This window comes from Mustela lutreola, chromosome 2 (assembly GCF_030435805.1).
Source record: "Mustela lutreola isolate mMusLut2 chromosome 2, mMusLut2.pri, whole genome shotgun sequence".
In the NCBI taxonomy this organism is placed as follows: Eukaryota; Metazoa; Chordata; class Mammalia; order Carnivora; family Mustelidae; genus Mustela; species Mustela lutreola.
The window spans coordinates 57,356,857-57,377,633 of NC_081291.1; the positions used below are offsets into that span (position 1 = coordinate 57,356,857).

The window sequence follows — 20,777 nt, forward strand, 5'->3', positions numbered from 1 at the left end:
CCACTCACACGACCTCAAAGCTTTAGGCATGACTGGATCCAGAGGCTCCCATGTTGACCCTGGATCTGTCTCTCTTCTGCTCTGAGTCTGGCTCCCCCCTGCACTGGCCTCCTTCTCAAAGGACTCCATGGAAAGTGCGGCTCCTATCTTTCAGGTTTAAGTTCGAACTCAAGTTCAGAGCTTCTCTCTCCTGATAATGCCAGTGAAGTCTGAGCCTGCCTGTCATGGGCCCAGCTTGAGTGCCATGTCTGTTCCTGGGAGTGGCATCAGCCCATCTGAGCCCCAAATACTGAGGGGGACGCAGGGTTGATTGCCGAGAGGGGAGGCGGCTGGGCAGGGGGAGGGTTGGCTGTTCACCGCAAGCCTCAAGACCTCTTCCCTTCCTCCAGGCAGGACATGTGGCTTTCTCTCACCTTAGTCCCCTCAGCTGCCTAGACTGGGCCTGACCCAAGGCAAGTAGTCAGAATTCTATGGCTGAAGATGGAAGTGGATGGGGAATTAGGGCTGTTTTGTGGTCAAGGAATGTTCATGATCCTAGGAACTCGGGGCTGGGCAGTGGGTGGCCACACTTACTGGTCCCCAACCACACACACAGCCCAGTACAGCTTTGTAGATTCCCATGAAGATGCTGTGGCACTCTGATTCCAAGGAGCAGTGCCAATCACCAAAGATAGACCCAGACAGACAGACATAGACACACACACACAGAACCCTCCAGTCAAGACAAGCCAGAAGGGCTTCCTGGAAGGGAAAGGGGCAGTCTCCAACCCCACTGTGACCACAAACCACCCTGTGACCTTCCCCAGACACTGTCACACACATTCAAGGCCTGTCCTGACCCAGCTCATGAGCACGGCCTTTCCCACCGCTTGCCTGGTGTCCCCAGCATCAGCACCGGGTTTTCCACCTGGGGACCCTCGGAGCCCTGAGGTCAAGAGGGCCTCGGGGGGAACAACTTTTCTTTCACGACCCTATTTATCTGAATGTTTATAGTGGTGTAACTAGCCCACTGGGTACACCATGTACCATAGTGACAGTAAGTTAGTTTTTAAATAAAAACTATTTTTAGATTTAAGAAAAATATTAGTCAAAGTAGTCAGAAAGGTGAGAGATGGGAGGAGCTGTGAGGTTGGCTTGGGACGCACCGGATGCTCTCATTTCAGCGGGGGAAGTGGGGGAGTGGGGAGGTGTTAGCCCAGTCTTCGAACTCCACTGCCCAGTGAATTTCAGTTCAGTGAACTTCCCAGCAGCCCAACTGGCTCAAGAACAATAACCACACTAGCTAACACTTCTAGTGCGAGTAGGCTGTCAGGCCATGGTCTAAACCACTTTGCACTTGTTAACTCATTTAGTCCTTACCTAGAAGTAGAGGGACATGCCCTGTGAGCCCCAGGACATAGATGGGTTACCTGCCCACAGTCACGTGGCTGGTGGCGCAGGTGGCTCCTGGCCTTGACCATCAGGCTACATGGCATGCTGAGAAGGAGCAGCACCTTGGGGGACGGGGGAGCAGGGCGGGAGTATAGCCCCTATTGAGAGAGGCTGGGAGCCCACACGCCAAGGCACACTCAGACCCATCGGCTCTGGCTTAGGGTCTATCACTGGTCCATCCTTGGCCAAGCCCTTGGCCAGTGGTGCCTCTCGTTCACAGTCACGCCTGCCCTCCATCCCACTGGGGGCCCTTGCAGGCTGATGAGTAGAAGCTCGGAAGGGCACAGGCTGTTCCCAGCACCCTCTGCTCCTGCTGGTTCTTGCCCTCTGGTGAACAGGACACAGAGTCCCAGCCTTGCAGAAGGGACACACCAAGGCACGCCCGACTCCCACACCTCCTCACCCCTACCAGCACAGCCCAGATGCAGCGGGTGCGTCTGCAGGGAGTGTCCCTCCTGGCCTTGACCAGCTCCATGGACCAGGGCTGTCCTTGGCTAGCCTGCCACAGCAGGGGGAGAGAGACTGATGCCAATCCCCTGGCTTCCAAGTCTCCATCGGCCTGGGCTCCAAATGGCCTTGAGAAGCAGCAGCCACAGTGTCTTAGCAGCCTGTCATGGACCCCAGCAAAAGCCGCCCTGGGGCCAGGGGCTGGGCTTCTCCCCTAGGATAGGGGACTGAACACCTCAGTGGGATTCGGTCTGTTGCAGACAGGGTGTTTGCTAAGCTCCTGGGAGTCCGTGTGCCTTTCCAGAGATAATTGCTCTAGCCGCCTCCTCTCTGCCTCCACCGTGTGCACGTGAGAAGCGGGGGGGTGCAGGCTCAAGGAGGGCTGTACACGAGGCTGCCAGGCCCCCTCCCAGCTCCAGGAGCCCAGCCCATGGCTGGGATCAGAAAAGCCTGTGATTTGGCAACTCAGCAAACAAATTTAGAGATTCCATCTGGGGAAAAAGAATTGCAGAAAGCGACATGCAGTGCGATTCCATTTGTGTAAAGTTTAAAAACGTGGGCAAGCATTGCTGCCCTTTGTGGGCGCCCATATGGGTAGGAGCAACGTATAGGAACGATTCACTTTGGGGTGAAATCACTGTGGGGATGTGAGGAGGGAAGGGCTGGGGAGGAGGGAACAGACGTGGTGATGGGGTTTCCATCAGACCTGTCACGTCCTAATTCTTGTAGTAGCAGCTGGGGACACCAGAGTTCACTGCAGTTGTCTTTGTGCCTTTTGGTGTCATGAAACTAAAATTTTAAAAAACCCTTCATAATTTAATAGGATACCATTTTATAGCTACATGCACTGCAAACTTTCTAGAAGGATGTGCTCCAAACAGAGGACATCAGTTACCTCTGCAGAGGTGGGCAAGGGGAGTGGTCCAGGGGATTTTCATTTGTTCAAAGAGGAGAGATCTTCAGGTTTTGTTTCTTTATTTTTTTTTAAAATTTTATTTATTTATTTATTTATTTGACAGAGAGAGAGAGAGAGAGATCACAAGTAGGCAGAGAGGCAGGCAGAGAGAGAGGAGGAAGCAGGCTCCCCGCTGAGCAGAGAGCCTGATGTGGGGCTCGATCCCAGGGACCATGACCCAAGCTGAAGGCAGAGGCTTTAACCCACTGAGCCACCCAGGCGGCCCAGGTTTTGTTTCTTTAAAGTGTAAAGCTTAAACTAAAAAGAAAAAAAAATCTAGGATTTGAAAGATTTGAGGTATGAAGAGTCAGAATGGGGATGGTTCCGTGTTTCCATGATTAGGACAGTTGGGGGCCTGAGGACGAGGGCCAGGGCTCCATACTACCCCCATGGAAGAGGTTCGATCCCTGGGACTCCAGAGCTCCCAGCCTGGAAGGTCCTGTGACCTGAGGATCTGTGGACAGTGTGCTCCAGCTCTTTCTGTCCTTCCTCTTCCCAAACACTGTTCTGCTCCTTTCACGCTGGGGACAGATGGGGCACATCGGCAGCGAGTGCAGCAGCCAGACGCTCCCTCTGTGAATGTGCCTATCAGCCGGCAGGCTGGAATTTTCCAGCCGGGGAGAGGAGTCCTGGATGTGGAAAATTTCCCCACCCGCTCTTTCTCAGCCACCTTCACATTCTAGTCCAGGTGGCTTCCAGGGGCCCACAGTGACAAGGTGGAAGTGGGGGGTGGGACGATGGGCATTTCCAGAGGGACCTCAGGAGTGAGTAACAGCTGCTGCTGTCCCAATACCAATTCCCACCGGGCCTCAGCTCCGTGGTTTCTGGAGACTTCGTGAAGCCTGGCCCACCACCATCAGAAATCAGAGCAGCCCAGGTGTCCTGTAGACCCTTGCCTACACTCTCGACGTTTGTTTCTGAATGCTGGCGTCTTCATCATTTGCCCTATTGTGAAATTAACAACGTAACATAGAAGAAACAGACATGTAAGTTTATAAGGAAGAAGTTCCAGGAAGCAATGAACATGCCATAGGGCTTCCTGCCCCCCATGATGTGTCAAGGTGAGACCTCTCTAGGGGGTCGTAATCCACCTACTTCGGAAGGTGACTCTGAGGATTCACTAAACATCGGATCTGACAAAACGATCCTCATGAAGCCCTCATGGTTATAGTATTGTAATGTTTGCGTTGTTATTAAAATCTTGTGCTGGGGGGCGCCTGGGTGGCTCAGTGGGTTAAGCCGCTGCCTTCGGCTCAGGTCATGATCTCAGGGTCCTGGGATCGAGTCCCACATCGGGCTCTCTGCTCAGCGGGGGGCCTGCTTCCCTTCCTCTCTCTGTGATCTCTTCCCTTCCTCTCTCCTACTGTGATCTCTCTCTGTCAAATAAATAAATAAAATCTTAAAGAAAAAAAAATTTTAAAAATCTTGTGCTGGGACACCTGGGTAGCTCATTCAGTTAAGAGGCTGCCTTTGGCTCAGGTCATGATCCCAGGGTCTTGGGATCGAGTCCCACATCGAGCTCCCTGCTCAGTGAGGAGCTTGCTTCTCCCTCTGCCTGCCATTCCTCCTGCTTTGCGCTCTCTCTCTCTCTGACAAATGGATAAAATGTTAAAATAAAGCAAAACAAAAACAAAATGAAATACAATAATCTGGTGCAACTTCAGTCAGGAGAGACGGCGGGGCTAGAGGGTTAAGAGCAGGATCTGCAACATTTTAAGCCCACAGCAATACAAATTACATCCATGACAGCTTTCTTCTCAGGAAGGGAAGTCCACGATGTAGGAAGACTGGTTCCTCAAAGATTTGCTTCCAGAGAGTGCATTGGGAAGCATCGCGCAGTTCTGATGTCATTTACCACCACCACTCAGATGCGTGGCTCTCCCCCTGCTCCATATGGGACACGGAGCCAGGATACCTCGGTCCCAGTCCCACCTCTGCCACTCAGTGCTGTGCAGCTTGAGGCAAGTTACTCACCTTCTCTGAGTTCCATCTTCTCCACTGTCAGGGAAGGAACAAAACTGAAGGATGCAACATTCCTCCTTCCCCTAACTTCAGCGGATCTCAGAGTCAGGAGAGAATAGGAAAAAAGGAATGGCCCTCTGAGCTGCCAACCAGAGGTGGGGCATTCATACCTCTTCCCTCATGTAATCTTCCCAATGAGGAAGCTTCACAGGTACTTAAGAGCTGGGACTTGACCCACACACCCCTGGCATACCGCTCACCAGCTGTGTGACTCTGGGGCAGCTGCTAAACCTCTGGCTTTAATTTTCTCCCCTTAAAATAGGATGATAATCTTATCCTTCATTGAGGTTGTCATAAAGATCATAACGGACATAAAAATCATGTATGTGTATATATCTGAGATAGGTTTTGGATTCCTGATTTATAGATAGGGAAACAGACTCTGATCAGTTAAGCATCAAGTAATAAAAGAGAGAGAGATCTGTGCATGAGAGAAAAGTAAATCGGTGGCGGGGGTGGGGGGGGGACGGATGTGGACCTTCTCAACTTCACCTCCTTGTGGCTCTTCCGTTCCAGCCACACTGGCTTCCTCTATGTTACTCAGATACAAACTCTGCTCATTTCTGCCTCAGGGCCTTGACGCTAGCTCTTCCCTCTGCCTGGAATGCCGCTTTCCTAGAGCTTCCATTATTCGGGTCTCAGCCACATGTGCCCTCTTGACCACCCCCTCTGATATAGATGTCTTCCTCCCTCTCTCCCGCTCTCTGCCTCCCTTCTCGGTCTTCTGCTTTACTTTTTGTCCTCATCCTTACCACGTAAAATTAAAAATTTGACTAATGTACATTTCCCATCTCCCTCTCGGGATGTAAATACTATGAGAACATTGCCTTTTTCATCACTAATTTGCCTGTCCACGAGGAGTGCCTGGCACGTGGAAGGTGGTCAGGGGTGTTTGTCAAATAAGTGAGTGAGTGAGTGAGTGAGTGAGCACCACAGCTAGACCAGAAATTCTCCCTGTCTCCAGGACATGGCCAGTACAAATAATAACAGCTGTGCCTCTGTGCAGCCACTGTGTGTGACAAGTCCTCTTGGAACCTCTGTGAGGTGGGCGTAATGATCCCATTTTACGGTAGCATCAGTCAAGGCTCCCAGAAGAGAAGCGGCTTGCCCAAGGCCTCCAGGCCCTTCGGAGGCAGAGCCAGCCTTGGAATCGGTAGGCCTGCCTCCAGGGCGGCAGCCTGTGCCTTCCATGGCTCTCATGTCTCCGTGCCAAAGGCAGAGAAGCCACCCTGGAAAGCAGCGTCATCGCAGGCTCCGGGCAGCGCGTGCATTTTAGCAACAAGATTTCCAGGTTTCCAGCGACAGCCAGAAAGGGGCCCCGGGCAGGCTGCGGTAGCCTCGCACCCGCGCGGGCGCTCTCCGTCGGGCGGGTGACTTTGCAGCGAGGGCGCCTCCGGGTGGCCGCGCCTGATGCTGCAGTTGTCATGGCGACGAGCGCTTCGGCGATTGGTCCAGCGCGGCCGCACTACGTTGCTCCTTGGGCGCCTGGTTGCGGGTGGGGGGAGGCTCGCGAGCGCCCGCCCCTCCTCCGGATGCTGCGAGAGCAAAGCGGGCGCAGACTCCCCCCAGCCCTCCCCTCCTCCCCGCGCTCAGCCACCCCGGATGTGCGGGAGGGAAAAAGCCCGAGGTGGTCCCAGGTAGCATCGAGGCCGACGCCCCCGCCCAACCTGGCGACCATGGTGACTGGACGACTTCACAGGCTTCTGGGCACTGTGTGAGCCCTGCTGTGCCCGGGGCCCCTCGGAGCCTGCTGCTGCCACCCCTGCTCCCGCCCCAGCCTGGGCGGAGGAGCCCGCCGCCCCCGGGAATGTGACTCGCCCCTCGATTTAATTTTATTCCCTTCCACTTCTGAGCATCCTGCCTCTCCTCTAACCACCCTGAGACTTCCCAGCTGGAGAGGAAGAGAAGGGGAAAACTGCCCCCAGACAGGATGGCTTGCAGAAGACGCTACTTGTGAGTATATGTGGCAGGTTATGCCTGAAACGCGGGGCCAGAGGCCAGAGGGGCCCCAACTGAGCTTGGAGCCTGAGTGGGGGCTTTGGGGGAAGGGGTGGGCTGCCATGCAGGGGGCTTGCAGTGGGAGCTGGCCACCAGGCAGAGGTGTCAGCGTTTGTCTCCTGCAGCAGAGGTATTTGTTGGTGGTGACGAAGAGAAAACGGCTGTTAGTCAGCAGGTCTCCATTGGGCCGTGAAATTCCTTATCTCTGAGGGCAGGTAATCCCCAAAAATGCATATACAGGGTCTTCGACGCCACTTCTTCCATTTTGGCTTTTGCTAGAGCCCCAGCATGTCTATCGGAAGAAGCCTCTTGTGCCCTGCTCATTCGTGACCAGTGCTCCAGCCAAGCCTGATGGAAGGTTGGCCGGAAGGTTCGGGTGGGGACAGGGTGCTGTGTCCTCCACGGACAGGTGAAGGTCCAGCCCGCCGTCTTGAGCAGGGGGCACTGGTGTCCTCCTGGGCCACACAGGTGTTCGGTGGGGCCAGCGGCAGAGCACTCATCTGCTGGGCCTATAGCCAGTGGCAGAAGCTGTTAAACTCTGCACGGGGTGGTGACATCACGGGTCCGGGTATTTATGGAAACCCAAGCCCATGCCTCGTTAAGCTAGGCATCCCGGGGGGCCTCGGATTAGAACGTCAGCTTCCCACCCCGCTCTCTGGGGCTCTGCACTGTGCTGTTCTGGGGCAAGCAACCTTTGGGCTCTGGCCTTGCAGGATCTCTCCTCTGGGACTCGAAACTATAGGGGTGAGATGCAGCTCTGCATCCCCATCTGCCGCAGGCGGCCTGCCCAGTGTCTCAGATGTTCGGGGCTGCTCAGTGACCTCAGACCTTGTAAGGTTAGAGAACCGAGTTGGACCCTCTTGGGCTGGGCTCAGTCCCCAAGGCTAGAAAGGAGAGGCCTGGAGCATTATGTAGGGGCGCATCTTGGGGTCCCCTCCAAGGCCTCAGAATCCTGTAGCATGACAGGGACCTGTGGAGCCCTGAGTTAAGCAGCACCTATCCCCCTCCAGGGAGGGATAGCTTCTCACTAACAGACCGTGAAGGAAAATAAACATACTTCTTGCCATTGCACCAGCAGGCCCAGACAGGAGCCCCAGGGGGCGAGGAAGGTGGCCCGTTTCTATGGTTTGCTGTGATGTTCATTTGCTTTTTCGGTGGAAAAGTCCACAGGTTGGTTTGTTGATGTGCGCAGAACACCCCGGCATTCTCACTCCCTGTGACAAGGCCCCAGCTGTATTTTTGGAAACAAATAGTAAACCTTTCCCCAGCATGGTACGGCCGCCACTGTTGCTGGGAACAGGTCCTCCCAAGGCAGCCTTCTCCCAGCCACATCTTTGCCTGGGCTCAGGAGCTACTCGGTCCTATCTGCTCATGATGTTCCCAGGGACACAGTTGCTGTACAAATTCCACAACCCATCCCAAAACCGGCAGAGACGCATTCTGTCTGCCAGGAGCCCTGGACCCTGCACCCTAACACATAGCCCCTGGCAGGTTTGTCCCCTAGACAGCCTGTCCTGCTGCTTGCGTGGGAGAAGGGCTAAGCCAGTGTAGAGGGAGGGCCTCTGGGGGGCGCTGGGTACCCCTTGCCTCTCATGCATGTGGGTCTTTTTATGCTTCTTCAGCTCTCAGGCTCCCATGGCCTTGGGCTGTCGCATCCAGGCTGTTCCCCCAGATGCTGTCACCAAACCTATGGGTACAAGAGCTTGCAAAGGAGCTAGGGAGTAGTGGGTGACTGGGGAGGTATCGTTGCCCCCAGGTGTTATTACCCCGTGTTTTTATGTAAAGATTGGAGCCGGAGAGCTGGCCTGCTAGATGAGGCCTCACAGGGGCCCCCGAGGGCATGTTTGGTCCCCCACTTCGCCCTCACCCAGAACCTCCGCTCTCCTAGCCCCTGCTGCTCCACCTTTGTTTCCAGGGCTTTCCATGTGGCGGGGTATGGGGGGTTGGTGGGGATGAGGAGCTAAGTATCTGTAGCTATTTAACTTCTGGGGCAGCTGGAAACTCAAGCATGGTAGCATCTAGCCAACACACGCTTGCACTGTTGGGTTTCAGAGCCTTCTCTGCCCCATCGGCTCTCACCAAGTGCTGTAAAATGGGGTATTGTTGTTCCCATCTTACAGAAGAGGCAACTGAGGATCAGGGAGAGTAGGAGCTGGGCTGAGGTCACATGGCTGTTTCATGCTGTCCACTGGGCAGTGGTGTCCCTCTTCTGGTAAACCACAGGCCAGAGTTGACAGAGTCACTCCAGTGTCTCTGTGCATGGCAGGATCAGGGTGTCGCGAGTCCTCCATTTTCTTGTCCTTCAGTCTCTGGGTCCCGCAGAGTCGGCCCTAAGAGAGTGTTATGGAATTTGGGCTCTCTCTGAGAGTGGGAGCCCCCCTGAGGGCTTGGTCACTTATGGCGGTGGCATAGCAAACACAATAAAGGGTGACAACAAAAACGGGAGATTTCTTAATGAAATGGGGGGAATCATGAGGCCTCCAAGAATCAAATCTGCTAACAACCGAGGTCTTTACTGTACTGACAGTTTAATTAATGGTGTCTTAATTAAGGTCAGCCCCCTTCCGACTATAACTACACATAGCAAGGTAACCACCGTCTTACAGGCAGGTCATATCCTGCTGCTTGAACATGGGAAGCTGGATTCCATGCAAACACTGAAGTTAGCAGTGAGTGTGCTATTCAGAGCTGTTGGGGGAGGTTGGGGGCTGGGGGAGCCAGTCTCCTGCTTATGCATTTGTTCTTTCCCTGGCTCGTGCATTCCTTCACTCTGCCTGGAACTCCCGGGACCCCTCTGTCCATTCCTTCGGGGTTTTGCTCTAAGCACCAAATCTAGCTTACAGATCCCACCTCCCCTGCCCAGCACGGTCTCCCTCCACCCACAAGAATGTCAGCCGTATCAGGGGAGAGATAGCTGCTGCTACCTCTAGCATCTCGAAAGGCATGGGCATATAATAATTGCTCTGTAAATCTTTGATGATTTACAGCGGGCATGCAGGATGAACGGGAGGAAAGGGCACTCTGGTACACAAATGTTAGGCCACGGTTACAGGTATCGCTGGCATCAGCTCATTTGACCTTCACGGTAACCCTGGGAGGTGGGCTGTTATCCCCTGTATACTGGCAATGCCACTGAGTCCCCAAATAATGCCCCAGGCGACACCCCATCAGGGGGTAGAGTGGGTCTTGAAGCTGGTCCCCCAAGCCAGCTCTAGTGCCTGTTACGCTGAAGGTTTTTACTGGAAGTAGTTATGTCTGGATTGAGCCCCAAGTGTGAGGGAGAAGATGGTGGCAGATGACACTGACGATGTAGGTAGGACCAAGGGCAGGAGGCATCTGGAGTGCCCGGAGGGGGCTCACTCTGCAGGCAGTGGGCCATGGGGAGCCATGGAGGGTTCCGGCCAGGGGTGGGGACCATGTTTACATCACCAGACTGTGGGGGAAGTTGAGGGGAGGCTGAACAGGGCTCTCAACTGTCCTTATCCATAGTAGGCACACATGTCCCCAGAGAACAGTGGCATCCCCTGGGATGTCAGGTCCCCTCAAAAGTCCACACCCCATTTGGACAGTCAGGAAGGAGTACTGTGGGAGAGGTAAGGAGTGTGGTTTGCGCCCTGCAGCCCTGCTGAAGGAGGGGACTGCGGAGCCAGGGTGCTCCTGAGAATGCTCCTGGTTCACTGTCAGACCGGTTTGGTTGTAGCCAACAGGGGCCACATTGTTGCTGGATGCTGACTGGGCACCCACCAGGCCCATTTGAGGCCCACATTCCCTTGCATGCCTCGCCCCACCGACTTGCTGGCACCTGCTGTCTGTCTGCCCCTCACACTCATCCCTGCCCCTGCATTTCTGAGGCCCTGGCCCTCCCAGGGTCTCACAGAGCAAGAGATGGACATTCCCCTGCACCTCTGTCCCTGCCTTGCTTTGTGATCCTGGGGAGCAGGCCTCTTGCCATCTTGGGCCAGCGTGTCATCGGGAACAAGAGAGGCAGGGTCCCCTCTTGCCGGTTGTCAGTTAGGCAGGCCCACTCGGAAGGGTGGGAGGAGAGAGGCCGGCAGCTGCGAGAAGCAGGACCTGCATTTCAGACATGCCGACTCTTTCACACACATGCAGCTCTGTCTGTCCCACATGCTGGGGACATGGACGTGGCATCATCGTCCACGGACGGATCCATTCACCCCACCCAGTCTGCGTACCAGGCCTGGTGGGCCGCTTACTATAAGCAGCAGTAGCCCAGAGCAGCGATAACCAAGGCCACAGAGGCCCGAGCCATGGAGAGATGGAGGGAAGAAAAGAGGGGGCCCCGAGGAACAGTGGGGTGGTCCCACTCGCACACTCCCCTTCTCTGGCTCTGTGGCTGCCTGGCACTTCCCGCTTCTCCAGTCCTGCCTTCCCTCACTGCACACCCCAGTGCTCTCAGGAGCTCCCGCCCCAGCTGCTTCCTCCATCAGGAATGCCCTTTCTCCCCCTCACTCCAGACCCCAAGGTCCAGCTCATGGCTCTTTCTTGACCTCCCCAAGCAAACTGGCCCCCACGCTGGGCCCCTGCCTGCCCGGTGCTCCCCTTTGCCAAGTTCCCTTTGTGCAAGTCCCCTCCATTGTTGCCAACTGCCCACTTCCCATTTCCCCCATCAGACTGGGAGCTTCCAGGCAGGGCCTCGCCTCTGTTTCTCAGCACCCCTGCAGGCCCTGGCCTGGCAGAGCACCAGTAACCTTAAAAGGGGCAGTAAAGGGATGCCTGGGTGGCTTAGTTAAGGGACTGACTGCCTTCACTCGGATCATGGTCCTGAGGTCCTGGAATCGAGTCCCGAGTGGGGCTCCTTGCTCAGCAGGGAGCTTGCTTCTTCCCCTGGCTCTGCCTACCACTCCCTCTGCTTGTGCCCTCTCTGACAACTAAGTAAAATCTTTAAAAAAGTGATAAAATACACATAACATAAAATTTGCCATTTTAACCATTTTTAAGTATGCCCTTCAGGGACATTAAACATGTCCACATTGCTGTTGAACTTTTCCATCTTCCCAAACTAAAACTCTGCCCCCGTGAAACACACACTCCCCAATCCCCCGCCCCCCCCGCTCCCAGTCCCTGGCAGCCACTGTCCTACTTTCTGTCACCAGGACTGTGACTGCTCCAGGGACCTCATGTAAGTGGGATCGTACGGTGCTTGTCCTTTTCTGACTGTTCATGCTGTAGCCTGCATCAGAACCTCCTCCCTTTTTAGGGGCGAATAGTACTCCATTGTGCCCGTTATGTGGGTAGCCCACATCTTTATTAATTCCCCCATCAGTGGACTCGAGTTACCGTGAGTAACACTGCTCTGAACATGTGTGTGCTCATATCTCTTCAAGACCCTGCTTTTAATTCTTTTGGATATATACCCCAAAGTGGAAATGTTGGCTCAAATGGTAATTCTATTTTTAATTTTTTGAGGAACCATGGTATTGTTTTCCATGGTAGCTGCCCCATTTTACATTTCCACCAGCAGTAGGGGACGGTTCCGGGTTCTCTACTTCCTCACCAGTATTTGCTGTTCGGTGTTTGGGAATTTTTTATAATAGCCATCCTCCCGGTGCAACGTGGTCCATCGCTGTGGTTTTGACTGACCCTTTCTTTGATAAAGGCAGAGTGAGGCAACCTCCCCACCTCCCGATGGACCGCCTGGCCCCAGGGACCCCTGGCATTGACTCAGGAGGGCTGGGTCGGGCTGGGCACCCAATGGGACCTCCACTGACTTCACTGGGGCATCTGTCCCAGTGTAGGTCTGTCTGCTCTGGGCCCACCACCCAGAACCTAATCCTCCAGGGGGCCTGGCCCCTTTGGCTGTGATGGGCACACAGTGGGTCCTCAAAATTTTTAATCACAAAAGCAATACCTGCTTCAGTCTATTTTTTGGTGATTATTTAGTCATATAACTGAGAGAGAATTCTTCCACGTGGTTTAAAAAAAATGTCTGTATGCAGTGCAAAATCACACCCCTCCCTCCTTGTCCTTCTACCCGGAGGCCACCACTGTGTCCACTTTCTTCAGGTCCTTCAGAGAAGTTCTTTTTTTTTTTTTTAAGATTTTATTTATTTATTTGACAGAGAGAAATCACAAGTAGACGGAGAGGCAGGCAGAGAGAGAGAGAGAGAGAGGGAAGCAGGCTCCCTGCTGAGCAGAGAGCCTGACGCAGGACTCGATCCCAGGGCCCTGAGATCATGCAGTGTCGGCTCAGGCCCCCACCCACCTGGGATCTTGGGGGCCAGGCCCCCTGGACAGACTCCCTCCCCAGCAGACCGATTCTGGCTTAACCCACTGAGCCACCCAGGCGCCCAAGAAGTTCTGCATATGTACCTACGTGCTTTCAGCTGTCAAGCTGGCAGTTCTGGATTTGAGCCAATTAAAAGCTCAGTTTGGTGGTCAGGAGGCTCCGGGTGGCTCAGGGAGTTAGGTGTCCGACTCTTGATTTCAGCTCAGATCATGATCTTGGTGTTGTCAGGTTGAGCACTGTGTCAGTCTCTGCGCTCAGTACAGAGTCTGCTTGGGATTCTCCCTCTCCCTCTCCCCCTCCCCCAGCTGGTGCTCTAAGTAAATAAATAAATAAATAAAATCTAAGGGGGAAGAAAAACGCTCAGTTTGGGGGGACATGTGACCAACTAGGCCTTAAAGGAGGCAGCCATCTCCTTCTGGTGGGAGACCCTGACCAGCTAGTTCCACGTAGCTTGACCATTGTCACCTTGGCTGGCAGTCCAGATCCGTCCTGTTGAGCACAGGTATTAGCGCCTGTCCAGCACCTGGCTTGGGCTGGAGCCTGGGGAACAGCAGCCCCTTGCCCTTGGGGAGACAGATGCAGGTGGAGTGGCCAGTTTGGGGACAGAGAGTGAGTGCGGGGGGCTTTCAGCAGGGACGCCCTGCCTCCTTGGGGCCCCTAGAGATGTGGGCAGGCATTCTAGGGGGCTCGAGGGGAGGGGTCTGGTCAGCAGGGGCCACAGGGGCTAGTATCCTACAGTGTGGACAGCAGGCCTGCACAGCAAAGAATCTGTGAATGTCTAACTGCATAATCATGGGAGTGAAAATCCATGCATACATAGATAACCAAGCCCGGGACCTCACTCCATTCGGCATCCAAACCACAAAACGCGTTTCATGAGGTTTTAATATACACTGCGTTTTCCAGGAACGCGACTGCTCTTCTCACAGTCGAGGGAAGATCAGACTTTGATAGGCTCAGAGCGCTGCCAAGAGCTGTCACCGAGGGCAGCTTCCCCCCCAGCCCCCCACCCCGGGGCAGTGACTTGTCAGCAATCTCCTGTACCCTGCCTGGACTGGAGCCACCGCCACCTAGAGAGGCAGGCGACTGACATCCTCCTGATGCCCTGAGGGACAGCCAGACCCACCGCGTCACGCCTGGTGTCCTGTCTCTTCCTTATGGTTACTTTCCTTCTTTGCTCTCTGGATTGTTACAGTGAGGGCATTCTGTTGACTTTTTTTTGTGTCGATAGCTGTTACATATGAACTTGATGTCATAACAGAAGGCGGCAGCACAAGGTTAGGGTTCTAAAGGACGAGGGATCCTTGTAACAGAACTGTGGTGTGGCTGATCTGTGAGGGTGCGTGTATGAACCCACACACGTGATAGAAGCCCATGGAACTGAACACACACCTGCACACGTGTGCGTGCTCACACACGGACACAAGTAGGAGTAAAACGGGAGGTCTAGCATGGCGGACCACACCTCGTCAGTATCAGCAGTGGTATTGTCCTACGCTTTGTATAATAAGACGTCACCATGGAGAAAGATGGGGTAAAATATAAACAGGACTTCTCTGTATTATTTTCAACAACTACAGGTGAATCTATAATAAAAAGGTTAATTTTTTTTAAAAGGCTAACAGGTGTTGGATCTAATGGGCTGGAGTCCTGGTGACCATGAGACAGGAAGATGGGCTACCCCCAGGCTCAGTCCTTCCACAAGAAGCCTGTGTGGTCACCACCTCCCTGAGAGAGGACACTCCTTGACCCCTTCTCCCCAAAGGCAGCACCCAACCAGGGGCCCTGGGGCCAGCTTCCTCCCCTTCCAGAAAGACAATGTAAGCCCCTTTTACTGCCAGCTGGGGCCTAATCAGCCCTGGAAATAAGTAGAAGGGTCTAGAACTCTCTCTGCAGACACCCTCACTCTCCCGGAAGCCCCCCTCCTGAAGCCTAGGCTCAACCCCACCTAGAGGCTCCCTCGGGTGGGCCTGCCTGCTCCCTCCTGCTCAGCCTCTGCCCAATGCCACCTCCATGAGTGACAACACAGCCACCTCCTTCTTCCCTGCCCCTGTGTCTGCTCCCTGCCTCCCACCCAGCCACAGGGAGCTAGGACAGACACAAATCGAACATTGCTTCCGATGCCATTCAAAGACAAAAATGCAACCCAGCCAACTAAAACTAAAAGGTTAAGGGAAGCAAGTGTTTTTGATGAGTCTGTCGTCCTGCAAATTGACTTTTCAGTGAATGGGCTTTTGGCAAATTGACTCGTCACGGGCTGAGGGAGACTGGCGGAGGCGGGTTCAAAACCAGACAGAGTGCAGTGTCGGCTCAGGCCCCCACCCACCTGGGATCTTGGGGGCCAGGCCCCCTGGACAGACTCCCTCCCCAGCAGACCGATTCTGGCCTCCCCTCTTCGGTTTACCCGATTCTCTGAGGTTGAGCCAGGAGCACAAGGCCTAGGCTGGAGATGCCCCATGTCTATCCCTGCCTCCAGTCACACCTGACCTTGCCAGACACTGGTGCCCTGGCCTGTCCTCAGAGGGACGAATCGCCCAATGGTGACAGGCTCCCACCGGAGCGGCCTCAGAGCTCCGCAGGCGGCCAATCTCAGCGTGGTTAATTGCAAGATGTTTTATTGGCTCCGGCGGTTTCCTTCCTCGTCAAGACGGTCCCGGCATCTGTTTGGAATGGTTAATAAGGGAAGTGATGCATTTTTAATCACTGCAGCCTTCTCTGCAATTCACAGCCTGTCTCTCGCAGCGCTTGCTGGGTGCTGAGATAACACAGAGAGCCAGCCTTCCTCACATTCTCTCTCATTATCCAACCAGAGAGAAATGCCCGCCTGCGCCCAGTTGTCCCCCAGAGGCCTGCAGGCACCTCCCAGGTCCCTCAGTCCCCCATCCTGGGCCAAATCCAGGCGCTGACCATCCCCAGGGCTGCTGGGTGATCAGGCTGCCCTGGCGGAGCTCCCTGAGACTGGGCAGGCCCTGCAGACTGGAGGGGCCCACCAGTGGGGTTCTCGAAGCCTTTTCTGATACCTCTTCCTGTCACAGGGCCCAGTCACCCTCTGAGGAGCTGCTTGGATGGAACCCCTTACCTGCAAGTGGGGCAGTGTGACTTGGGGCAAATGACTTAAACTGTCTGAACCTCAGTTTCTTTTCGGTAAAAATGGGACCGATAATTCCAGCTTGGCAGGGTAGCCCTCAGGATTCAGTGAGGTAATAAAGCACGTGGTGCTTCTGTTGCCTAAAATATCATTCTCATCCCCTTCCTTCCCTGGATTCTCACTGCACAGGGATGGGCTCTGGGACACGCTGAGACTTAAGAAACATGGATATCTGGGAAGGGGAAGGAAGCCAGGCTGGGGTTGGGAAATGTGTTAATCCAGGAGCCTTTGGGCTCCAAAGGACAGAAACTCCAATCATAAGAGACGTGAGTGGTTACAATCAGGGCACAGCCCAGGGGCCTGCTTCAGTGTGGCTGAATCCGGGGGCTCCTCTACTCTGGCTACCATCTCCTGCTGCCCTCCCCCAGGTCCTGTTCCCACGTGGGGGCTTTGGGGTCACGGCCATTCCTGACACCCTCTCCATGACCCAGGGGAGGCCATGTGCCAACAGGCCAGCCATTGTCACTTGGCTCCCATGGAGCTGGGCTGACAGGGTCACCCCCACCTGGCCCACGGCCCTGGGAGTGTAGAGGCAGATTCGCATGTGCGTGTTTGTGGGCAAGAGGCCGTAAACTGAGGCTTCAGCCAAGCTGGTGACCTCAGCTCGGGCGTGGGCAAAGGCTCAGGGCTACCAAACCGCAGATAGGCATCAGGGAGGCTGGCCTTCACCCAGGCAGCTGAGCCTGAGCGCCAGGGGCTGTGCGGATGGGAGGACAGGGTCTACAGCCAGGTGGGCTGCACAAGTCCCCAGGACTCCCCAGGACTCCCCAGGACTCCCCAGTGCTCAGGACTAGCCGACCTGCCACCACAGGCTGCCATACCTCCCACTTTCTTAGCCAACCGTGGCTTATAAACAAGAGCCATTTTTCTTAGCATTTCATCTTTTCTCTTTTCCCCAGTGGCATATATTAAACAATAGCAAGATTTTTTTTCTAAAGCTGCCTAGGGCATGGTGTGTTTCCCCCAAAATCCTGTTTCAGATGGCCCTCGCCTCCTTTTCACCAGCCCCTCAGGCAAGGAAATCCTGTCTGTGCTTTGCCTCCCAGGGGAGGAGCAGTATAGGGAAGAGGCCAAGTGAGGGCTACAGAGGCAGGCATGCCCCACTTCTGTAAAACGGGCCATTCCTGGGCCCCCCCACCAAGGCCAGGGTGAGGACTCATGGGGGTGACTGCAGACGGCACGCAGAGGTTGTCAGGTTCTTGAGAAAAATCATTTAGCAAGGGCGAGGGCCTCAGATGGCCTGGGCTGCTGCCGTGGGCATGAACACCCTACCTTTGTCCACAGCACTTCCCAGTGTATGGAGCAGTCAGTGAGAGGTACGTGTGCGGCTCAGAACCACCCCAGAGACAGAGCACGGCTGGAGGCCCTTTCATAGAGGAGAAGCTTGAGGCCCTGGGAGGCACGCAGTTTATCTCAGGGTCCCTGTGGGCTAAAGGGGTGGTCCAGGCATGGGTCCTGGGCTCAGCTCATGTGTTCCCTGGATCAAGTCTGGGTTCTCCGGGTACCCTCCCTCCTGTTCTCCGGGCTGCTGCTTCCTCCTGGAGGCTAGGGCTGAGGGTCTGCCAACCCCAGAGCCCCCCGAGCAGTGTGAGGCACCTCTCCTGGACACACAGGGCACCTTCCCCTCCAGCAGGCTTCCCAGACTAGGCTGTGCGTGTGGCTTTGTCTCCGTCCAGTGCTTATTCCTCAGACACGCGCTGAGCCTGTCATCAGGCTTCAGACAGAGGTCCCTGCCACACACCCCCAAGTCCAGAGAAGGACATGAGTCCAGAGAGGGCAGGGCTCTCCCGAGGGTCACCCAGCCCATCAGTGGAAAGCCAGGGTGTGGACTCCAGCTTGGGGACGGCAGTGCTGCTCACCCCCTCTCCTAGGGCCACGTCTGGCTCCCTGATATTGAATATCCCGGCTGGGCCCTCAGGAGCCTTCCTGCCTACCCAGGCCTTGCTCCCTGGCCCCAGCCACGACCCCTCCATTTTGGGCCCTGCAACTATCTCTATACTGACTGAGGGAACAGAGACCTTGGGGTGCTGTGCCATGGAGATGACACTGAGGCAGGCCTTAGGGACAGGTCAGAGCCCAGCGCAGAGCAGCCCTCAGTGTTTGCCAGGTAAGAGAGGGACAGCCTGTCTCCTTCAGCCTGTAGTTTGTTTTCTGTTTCTCTCTCTTCCATCCAGAAAGCACTGTCCAGGGGGCGCCCCCCTGCCAGGCCTGGGCTGGGTGGGGCAGGCATGATGGAAAAAGCCAGAGGTGGTCCAGTGGGGAGGCCAAGGGCTTAACAGAGCAGAGTGCCCACTGAGGGTCGGCCTAAGGCTGGGTGACAGGAAGGGAGGGGAAGACATCAAAGGAGTCACAGGCTACACTATCCAGGATCTGGCTTGGGGTCTGGGTGGGTGGCAGTGCTGTCACCAAGATGGGCCCCCCTGTGGGGCAGCCAGGGAGGAGCTGGGGGAGCACCTAGCTGAGTGTTGTATAGGTTGGAGTTGGGGAAAGTCAGAGGCTGGGACAGACCACCAGTGGGGACGCTGTCTCTCCGTCTACCCCTCAGCTCCCCACCCCAGGGGTCTGCCCTGCCCAGCCGGCCAAGGACAAAGTCTGCCTGCTACTACTACCGCCACCAGCCTGCCCCGCAGGCCAAGGATGCCCAAGGCCTGCCTGGGCTATAGCCACCTGCCTAGAGAATGCTCTGTGTCCTGAGCAGAGACCAGACTGTGGGGAGTAGAGCATGCTGGGAGGGCGTCTTGCCGCCCCTGAAATAGCAGCCCCCACACTGTGGCCTTCACCTTGAACTTCTTTACTCTCCAGCTCCTCCCTCTTTGAACGGAGTGTGTAGGTCGGAGCTCCCCTTTTATCCAGAGACCACCACACCCCTGGATCCAAGGCCTGGGAGTGCCCAAGAGCTCTGCCAGCCGACACTCCCACCCCTGAAGGCTTCAGGGTCTTCTGCCCTTGAGCTATCCCCCATACGGAGCTGGGATCTGCCTCCTGCTGCTGCCCGCTGGGGTCCCTTGTCAGTTGTGCAGATCTGACCCTTTCTCTCCTGCCCCACCCCCTCTCCAGTCTAGTCTGCCCTGAAGTCAAGAACAGCACTGCAGTGCCCTATCTTCCTGTGTGACTGGGGCCAAGCCCCTTCCCCTCTCTGCACCCAGCTGGCTGTTCTGCAAGGTGGGGGTGATCATAGAACCTGCTCCCAGGCTGGTCGGAAGGGCAGAAGCCACATGCCCAGTGCTCAGCACACAACAGGCCCTCAGCATGTAGTGGCTTCATGGTTACTGGCTCCTCTGAGCCTCGGTTTCTCGTGAGGTTTACAATAAAGCACCTAGCCCAGGGCCTGGCCTGCAGTGGGTTCTGCAAATGTTCTTTGTTGTTTTTAGCTTTCATTTAACTGAACTGAATCAACACATCCAGTCTGCAGGGGCAAATCTCCATGAAAAGAGCTTGCAAGGGGAACCTGAGTGATTCATCCCTCCCGGGTCCTGGTTCCCCGCTTTCAGTTGAAGGGAGTCTGGTGGCAGAGTGGCCTTTAATGTGGTTGTGGAGTGTGGCCACAAAGGTGGAAGGAGCAGGGTCACCCCCCCCCCCCCCCGTGACTTGCTCACCATGTGACCCTATGCTTGGTGGCCTGAGCCCCGCCCCACCTCCCACGGTACTCCCAGCTTTGTGCTTCAGGCTCGTACGTATGCAATCGCGTGTGTGTGCACACTGTTTTGTGCGTGCCTGTGTGCGTGTGCGCATGCTCATGTGATGGTCAAGGTGTAGGTCTGAGAGCACATCCGTGAGTCGAGGTGCTGTTAGTGGGCCCCACGTAGGATGCGGAAGGGGACACAGTGCCCACTGAGGTCCATGGCCTCCAGGAGGAGTGCCCCGTGCCCACCGCACTGCTCCAGGGCCAGGGGCTTGGGTTAGGGAGGGCCCCCCAGCATTCCCCGACCACAGAAGAGAGATGGCCTTCACCACTACACCTAGACATATGTCTCCTTCACCCGGCTTAGTCTTCAGTCTGACGGGGCTCAGGGGGTATATCGTTCGGGGAAAAGCAAGGGCAGTGTGTCCAGGAGAGGACCTCTCTGTGAGGAGCAAGTACATAAGTAATATATATAGCTATGCATGTATGTATCTGGGTGTATTCATATACAGTCATTCTAGAAGAAGAACTGCTGTCCGGGACTCCCTGGGGGTGCGGGGGGGTGGCCTTGGTGGGCGCAGGGCAGTGGGGAGGCACACTTTAAACTCTATCTTTTTTATTTATGTTTGAACCATGAGAATGTGTTCACTATTTAAAAGTTAAATTTTTTTAATGTGCAAGTTGCTGAGTTTGGGGTGAATCAGCTTGTTTTCTGGCTATCCAAAGCCACCCCTGCCCCGGTCCCCGCCTATCCCCAGCCCTACAAGTGAAAGATAACCTCCGGGAACACGTGGCTCAGCAAATCTTCCACTTTAAGGTTGTGCGGGGTCAGAAAGTTCTCCCGGTTGGGGGTCAGCTGTCTGGAATGACTGCATGATGGGGACCATGGAGAACAGGGTGGGGAACA

The 20,777-nt window shown here is 55.3% G+C and overlaps 1 protein-coding gene across 5 annotated transcripts in view; it reads left to right on the top strand.

The window, feature by feature from the left end:
• IQSEC1 (IQ motif and Sec7 domain ArfGEF 1) overlaps positions 1–20,777 on the top strand; it is a 372,144-nt gene that overhangs the window by 199,237 nt on the left and 152,130 nt on the right. The window contains exon 1 of one of the 5 annotated variants that reach the window (XM_059161875.1): positions 6,364–6,808. The exons of the other annotated variants lie outside the window; for them this stretch is intronic. Within the exon in view, the coding sequence (XP_059017858.1) occupies positions 6,786–6,808 (23 nt within the window). The 5' untranslated portion in view covers positions 6,364–6,785. Of the gene's footprint in view, positions 1–6,363; positions 6,809–20,777 lie in introns of those variants that run through there. 5 annotated transcript variants of the gene reach the window in all.